Raw genomic sequence first — 8462 nt, 5'->3', positions numbered from 1 at the left:
GGCAGGCAAGCGTCTTTATAGCAGGGGCGGATCCAGAAAATCTCCAAGGGAGGGGCCATTAGAAACCAGGAGGCCCCCCCATAATCCCACCTGTTGGAGGCCCCATCTTCCCACTTGTTGGGCCCCCCCAAAAAAAAAAACTGCGTCTATTGAGCTTATCTAGCTGTTCAGGCAACATCTCAACATCTGTGCAGGCTTGGAGGCCCTCTGTGCAGGTTAGGAGGCCCTGTAAAAGTGGTCATCTCTGCGAGTATAAGAGACCTCCAAGTTATGAAAAGCTTTACCAATCTTCTAACAAAGAAGTCTTCTCAGCTAGTCTTCTAAGAAATAACTAAGTGGGTAGGTTAAAAAAAAAACTCATCGGATTTCGGCCACTTTATTTTCAGGAGGCCCCCTTTTCAGCTTTTTAACTTTTTAACTTTTTATTTTATTTTTGAAAAAAATCGGCCAAGGGGGGGGGGGGTCATGGCCCCCATGGCCCCCCCTTGTATCCGCGCCTGCTTTATAGGCACACGACAAATTAACTCCATAGCGTCTATAGCAAATCCATAGAGGCACACGCCACACGTCATCGCTTGTCTAAGCTTATGATCATGGCAAGGAGACACTAAACCGACATGACTGTCACACGACGGTCAGTCAGACGGCTTCATCATAGATTATTCGTATATGCTTACATTCCGCACATACCTGACACGTCAAACGAGTTAGCTGGATATACAGGCAACCACGTTCTGTTTGCAAACATAAGGCATTGACAGCACTTCACCATTATTACGTCCATACCAGAACCAGAAATATGATTACTTTGCATTCTATCAGCATGCATCCGCAGAGGCCGACTGCAAAGACTAAGACGATTGCGCAACAACCCTTGTTTATTTACCATGGCACTCGCTTGTCTTTCAGTCATGTTAGCGAAGCTGTAACACTGCTCGTTGCATCACTGCCGCCCGAGAGGGAGTCACGGTGACCTGGCGCGGTCCGTTTTACGTGAGATCGGGGTCAGGTGGTGGAGCCGCGGTGACCTCAGTCAGCGGCGGGGTGACCTGGCACACCCCGGCGTGTCACCGTCACCGGAAATCGGACATCACGGCGCGGCCGACGGGAGTGGCGCTGCAGGAAGAAGGGAGACGGGAGCGGCATCGTCACTGCCGTCACCGACCTGACCGATACCTTCCCGTGTGTCAGCGGCGCCGGCGGGCCCGCGGACCGGCCGATAGACGGGTCGGATCACAGGGAGCCGCCGCCAGATCCGGGCGGGGAGGAGGTGAAGCTGGTCCCCGCTGAGTTGGCGTGAGCTTTCAGACTGCATTTCGATACTCCGCGCACAGAAATTACTTAGGCATGGAACACACTGCGGCACAAGTTATACCCGTCCATCTGAGCTAGCAACAGAAGCTTGGCATAATGAGACAAACGTGCTAGATGAGTCATATTAAAGTCATATCACTCAGTTTATATTAGTATCAGCCAACACACTTGGTCTGGTTTTGACATAATTGTGCGGTAAATGAAGATAAGATGTATTTACCGCGTGCCGGCTGATGAAAGCGAATGTCCCACAACTTTTTAGCGTCTTACTCGTAGACTCCCAATAATTTTTTAGGTATAACACTGGCCATAAATTCACATTTAAGTCAATTAAGGCCACTGCATGAACTTTATTTCTGAAATATGTCAATGCCATAGACACTACCTAGACGCCACGCGTGTCACCATAGGCACATTAACGAGCAATGTGAGTGGTTCGAATCTGAGCAAATAACTCAGCGGCTGTCATAGATGAAACTTTGCGACAAGCGAAGAAAACCTGGGATTCCCTGATGTCGCTTCATCGTCTCAAAGAATAATAGTATCGCTTCAAACGATTTGAATCTTAATGAGATCAACTGAGGAAAAGACAAAGTAAAATGTAAACGAAACAGCCTGCAGCTGCAAAAACTTCCTTGGCGCATTAGCCAACATTATGTAATGCAGATTCTATTACCGGAATAAGGGCGATTGAAATCGATACTTCCTGCCACTGTCCTTGCGGCACAGCTACTTTTGAAAGCAGTTTAAATATTATATGCGCAATCATTGCATCAAAAACCAGCAAGCAACTTTTTCATCGGGGTAGAAAATACAAAGATATAGTTAATACATTTTATCGAGCATGATGCAATTTATCATACTCAAAACGGTCACCCTGGACCTTTCCCCACTATAATAAGAAATAACCCGCGAGTTGCTGGGGGGGGGGGGGCGTTAAATGCCCCCACTTTTTTCGCCGGGCCATAGCATAAAAACGGCGCGCCGCAGGCGCGGCAAATTTTGGGTACCTGTAGGGAATTGATTGAAGTTTATTGTGACAAAGTTTCAAAAAAATCGGTCCGAAAAAAATTTGAGATATCGAAGTTTTAGTGACGTCATGATTTCTGAGTTTTCGACCGAAAACGGCATATGTTCAAAAAATCATATAAAATCGCAGAATAGACATACAGACATGCCATAAACGCCATTAGACTGCCAATACCATGAACAATCAAATGGCTATCTTCGATTATTGATTATCGTTCCGCATTTTCCAAATTCTTGAACTGAAACTTGGCAATTTCTCGTGACTACTTGACGACCATGATACATGCATTTCTTAAATTGAACTTTTTGAGCCAAACACGTACACATATGATAAAATGAATGTCACCACCGTGTTCTACGCCCCAAATTACCCATACAACATGTGTCACGGGCTGCGAATATCAGTTTTGATTTTCGGGGATATGTGCCTACCCGGTTGACCTGACCTTGACCCTGACCTATGCTTGACTGACCCCTACATGGAGCTGACACTCTTGTAGGCCTTATATGATGGATTGTGCACCGTTTTGACAGAGTTTATGACGAGAGGCGCCCATTGCGAAGTCCTGAAGTCCATGCTACTGAAAGCCCGATTTCAGGTGTTTGACCTGACCTTGACCCGACTTGTGACCTCAAAATTCAATTTTAAAGTACTCATCTGAAGCGTCTCGTCGCGTTCTTTCGTTTGCCGACTCGTGCGTTTCGCTGCGCCTATTGGTTCTCGAGTTATCGGCTGGGGGCGTTTAACGCCCCCCCCCCCCCAGCAAACGGTGGGTTGGGGTGGCGAAATACCCCAGCAACTGCCGGGATAAGATGCAAAGATGCAAATAAGAAGTACACCAATGACAACATCCACGGTTTTGTCCTGTGCACAGCACGAGTCGGCTGAACGTTTCAGCAGTGTTTGTGCTGCATCTCTCTCGGGGTTCATACTGCGGTGACGGCATATCACTAAAACCCGAACGGTTCTGTCCGCGGGTATCGTGCTGCTCGGTTTATCTGTGGTGGCGTCGGGCGGGCCGCCGCCCTGACCGCAGTAGCGGCGCGGCAGAAGTGGCCGGGGACGACCAGCCACGCCCGGGTCGCAGCCCGAGCCAGTCTCTTGAACCCGGCCTCCCGGGGTTTCATGTCGGAGCTGCTTTCCTGTTTCATGTCGGCGCCACGTGCGCGTGTCGCGTCACGCGTGCAGCCGGAGGTGTGCCCGTTATCTGAGGTCGCTGGGCCGGCGCGCCGCCCGATCGGTGGCCGACGCCTGCTCCGGGGTCGGTGCCGCCAGCAAGCTGCTCTAGTTGGCTCCATTTCGGCAGCGGCGGTGGTCGGCCCGAGCACGCGGGCCGTGGCGGCGGCGTGCTGCCGCGGCCGGAGCCGTACCCCGACGGCTGATCCGGCTCGGCTGCCGCCGCCGTCGGCGGCGGTCGGGGGCGCTGGTCGGCACTGGCAGGAAGCGTGCCTCTCGGCGCGCGCCGGTAATCGGTCAGATTCAGCAGGCGATGGCCGGCCGGCTGGTTTCCTGACCCGGCCGCGGTCAACAAACATCGATATACCACATCTTGCGTGCCGATCACGGGGAAGTCTGGCCGCAAGAGGATCGGGGGCTCAACACTGCTAGGTGGCTACCATATCGTGTTGAGCGATATGTTTGCCTAGGCCCACGCAATCCGGCTACTCAACTCAATAGCTGCAATAAGGTTTCGCCAGCTCGGTTCAGCAGCACTCTGCCGTTGACCGGCCATATCTGGTGGCGTGACGTAGCCAGGGCTTAAACACGTTCGTGTACTGCCGCTGCAGCAAATGGGACGGGGGAAGAGCCACGGATCACCGTCCCTACCGCATCAGATCTGTGCCGATAACTTCTGTTGCCAGCCACGCAAGGGAGTAGCAAGGATCCTGACCATGCCCCGAGCCGGTATGAGTACCGATTTTCAGGAACGGGGAGCGCCCACGCGTCAGGGCAGTGGTCACAGGCAAATAAGAGGATCCGGTTCTGGCGGAAGGCCTGAGGTCCCGCACCCCCTGCACTGCCGATTGTCCTGGAGACCTCTGCTGGCCCGTGGGGATTCAGGGGTCGCGAGCATTTATGTGTGATTTCAAAACTTATATCTAGTCATTTTATTATCTAAACTAATATCATAATGTAAAAGACGGCAAGGGATTCAAGCCAATAGGACACAGTGAGCGTGTAGTGAGCTAGCAACACCCATCAGGACAGACACGTCTGATGGAAAAGTGCTCTGTCTGGCTCTGTCACCGATAAGCGATTATTGGCAGCTAGGGCCATATAAAACTGATCTAATCTGCCATGCAGATATCATCATTTGGCCGGAAATATTTTGCTCTTGAAGTGAACCGTGGGTTTTTGCTCTGCAACATTTCCTAACCGTCTTTTACTATTCAAGGGAAGTCCGGGCCTATTTAAGTGTGTCGAATTTTACCCATTCGAACTGATTGATTGGTGCCAGGTAGTGATTGAACAGGAAAGTCGGCACACCTTAGAGACATTCTAAGGATATGCCTAATCCTACTTTCAGACCAAATGGCACCACCAGTGGAGAACCCAATTCACAACTGGAAACATCCAAGCTCACAATCATCAAAATATCTGTCTTCTACTCAAACATCAAAACAGAGGCGTTCCTACCAAGAATGTTTGGTTGGTGGACATTGTCTCGGAGCTGTGTACTGTTTGGTCTGATATCACAGAACTGGCATGCAGTGCCAGTGGACAATCAGTCCGGGTGGGGCGTGTAGCGTGTCGTGCCGTGGCCTTTATTTTCACTACACGGCCGTCCGCGGCGGCATCCTTACTGGGAAATCTGCCATCCGGCCGGCCGGGAATGTGAGCCGCGCGCCGCGTCGGGTCCGTCGCTCGGTTCGCCGTACCTACCCCGGCGCGGGCGTGTCTCCGCCGCGCGAACATCGCCCAGCGGCCCTGGGGAGCTGTCCGGCGGCATACCGACCTCCGAGGCGGTCCTGTCGCCCGCGAGCCCTGCGGTTCGGCGGCACGCTGTTGCGGTTCGTCGCTACAGACGGGCGACGACTGACGTCCGAGCTACTGTTCGGACGTCGACTGTTCTGAGGAACCCAGCGGCCCAAAAGAGCGCACGCCGCGACCACGTCTTCCCGGACACGGTGCACGTGCAGCAGAGGACAGAACACGGGGTCGAGGCCACAGCGGTGTGTTCTGTTGGTACACGACGTTGTTCACCACATTGTCCGGCCGGCTGTCTAGTGCCTGCCACACCGTCCTGCAGACTATATGACGACTGTCGACTGGTGGGGGTGTCTCCAAACCTGGAAGCCAGCCGGTCTCTGTCACATTAAACTCTGTCGGACCTGACAGCCTGTCATGACATCTGTCAGGGACCTGTTACCACCGCTGATGTCACTCCACTCGAAGTAGCGTGACGGTTCTGAGGGACTGCGTGATGCCGTTCGGGGGCTGGTGCTAAGCTCGTTAGATGAGCTAGGTGGTCATCTGGTGAGGATGCATTGAAGGAGGTCAGGAGACTCCGCAGGTCAGCAGGAAGCGAGGCTATCAAGGCCATCTATAGAAGGTACAGTCACTCCCCCGCCGACCAATCAGAGACAGATCCTGAGTGACGTCACCCCTGATGCTCGAAAGGGGTACTCCATTCCTTTACAACGTAAAAATGACCAACTTCATTTGAAGATTGTTGGTGACCCTCTACACATATCGCTCAACCATTGATGTCATTGGAAAGTCCAACTAATTTTCTAGCGATAAAAAAGAGCAGCAATATGCTAAGAAATGGCCGGTTTTGAAGATATAGACGATTTAAAAACCCTCTGCAGTTGCAGGAAAGCAGCGTAAAAACGCATCGAGCTTATATTTTTACTATGAATAAATCATTTTTCAGTATGTTTTTAGATATGGTATCGATTTATTAAACAACTTTATTACAATATTTTTATTACTTGGAACTTTATTTCAAAATAATATTTTCAAAAATGGCAACTGTTGGCAAGTAGCTTCGAAGCGATTGTGGCGCGCCGCGCCATCATTGTCCTGAGGCCCCCATATGATGTCATCAAAAGTGGAGTGACATGGGCCTGGAGGCTATCAAGGGTCAGCAGGTCACCGGGGAGGTGCACGCTTGAAAATCGTGGGAAGCATGCGTCAGTGAGCCACACCTCATTGTAAGTTCAGTACAACCGGGCGGGAGTCCATAGAGTCAGTCATGTATAGCTGTAGCTCAGAACTGTCTCAGCTGTTGGATATCCGTCTAACTATATCTCAAAGCTATATCAGCTGTTGGATACCAACTGTAGCTTGGAGCCGTCTCAGCTGTTGGATGTCCGTCTATGTATAGCTCGCTCAGCCTCCTGAGCCTTTGGACGTTCATCGGCCCGCGGGCCGAGCGGTCTCTGTCGACTCTGAGAGACCGCTCGGGCCGAGCGGTCTCTGTCGTGCCATGTGCCGCGTTATGTCACGGTTCACCAGCGACTGGCCCACTTCAGAGCGGGGCGTGGTGTGGAGCACAATTCTAGACCGGCAGGTTGTGTCAGTCACGCAGTCTGCCAGATGTCTACACTACTCCCTGCACCATGACGATGATTAACCATAAAACGTCAGCGGTGAATTGTTAGAATAAATCCATGCACCGTTCGCCATTCATTTGGTCCTACCACCGTCTCAAGCAGTGTTCGCCACGGGCCGGGCCAGCCCAACGGGCCATGGGCCGGGCTGGGCTACGGGCTGGGCCGGGCCCCCAAATATCATTAGTTAACGGGCTATGGACGGGCCGGGCCAAGAGCTTTGTGCACTATGGGTTTTGTGACTAATGTCAATTTAAGAAAATTTGGAAACTGATGCAAACAAAACCCACTGGGAAAATACAAAAACTAAACCAAATTTAAGCAATGTGAAAGAAAACCTACTTGATATTGAATTTTGGGAATCTTGAGAATTATCCAATATCACATCATGTCACACATAGGAGGGTTTTCATAAAAATTCCGCAACCAAAAAGATCAGAGAATCTCTAACATCATTAGTTTGTAATAAAAGTTAAAATGTAGTCATCAGAATAACTTACTTAGCACTACAACTCCAAAAACTAAGAAGCCACTCAACAATGATGGGCTACAGGGCTACATTAAGTTTAACACTTATATATGGCGATAGTGAGACAATTCCAACACAGTCTTTTTTCCTTCACCGACGGCTTTTTAACGAACAGAACCTTAAAAGGATACTCACAAAACACACTGTAAGTAACGAGGAACTCTACAGAGTATTTCGCGATGAAAGCTTCTTTAAATGTCCATAAATTTGTCAAAATAAATCACAACAAACCGGCCCCTCCTCAACAAAACTTGCAATCATGGCGGCGGCGCTATGTTTATGTGGCGGCATCTAGGTAGTATACACAACAGTATATGAAATAAATACGTTTTTTAACTAAGTATCAAGGTGAAAAACAAAATTAAACAAATAAAAAATAAAATCTTAATCACAAAGTCTGAAAACTCGAACGAAAAACAAAACAAAAACTTGATCATATATGTTTTATTATACAATTGGGCAAAATCGCTACCTGCCGCAGCTGCGACAATTAAGAAGTGTTCGCTCATTTTCGATTGATGATGATGATGCGTAAAAGTCGCAAAAGTACCCAATGACATTTCAAGCTTACCATGTTTTCTGCTTACGTTGCTAGCGATATCCATATCTTGAAAAGAGCCTAACATAGAATAGCAAATACATTACTTCACATGGCCTCAACCTGGATCTCCCCACTCTCTTGGGAGATGACCACCCACTTCTCCTCGAAAAACTTTTCGCATTCCTCAAGGACGCGCGACTTCTCCACGAACTTTAACCCCCCGGCCTGGCCTAGTGCCAGAAACTTCCTCCTCTCTGACATTCATCTACGCCGTTTTCTCTCCGCTGCGCCTCGGTTTATTTCTTCGTTGATTGTATGTGCTTGTGATTGATTTTCCATTCTTGCTTAAGGTGACTCCATATTGCACGCTCCGATCAGGTCGATTGGGCCGAGATCGTTGAGCGTCAACACCGACTGGGGGCTTAGCTTTTACTGCCTGGCCTCCGGGTGCCCTTTCCCGCGCGGAGTCACCTCCCTGTCCCTCTTCGTCAC

General features: G+C 50.1%; 1 protein-coding gene across 1 annotated transcript; it reads right to left on the bottom strand.

The window, feature by feature from the left end:
* Nucleotides 1–3491: 3491 nt before the first annotated feature.
* On the bottom strand, nucleotides 3492–5294 carry LOC122390030 (splicing factor, proline- and glutamine-rich-like). The gene is made up of 2 exons (XM_043382598.1): nucleotides 5228–5294; nucleotides 3492–3916 (listed from the first exon to the last, which is right to left on the bottom strand). The coding sequence occupies exons 1-2, from the start codon at nucleotides 5292–5294 to the stop codon at nucleotides 3492–3494; spliced, it is 492 nt and encodes a 163-aa protein (XP_043238533.1).
* Between the last annotated feature and the right edge of the window lie 3168 nt (nucleotides 5295–8462).

Source organism: Amphibalanus amphitrite, unplaced genomic scaffold (genome assembly GCF_019059575.1).
Source record: "Amphibalanus amphitrite isolate SeventyFive unplaced genomic scaffold, NRLGWU_Aamphi_draft 000380F_arrow, whole genome shotgun sequence".
Taxonomy (NCBI): Eukaryota; Metazoa; Arthropoda; class Thecostraca; order Balanomorpha; family Balanidae; genus Amphibalanus; species Amphibalanus amphitrite.
This window is presented reverse-complemented; position numbering and strand designations above follow the sequence as displayed.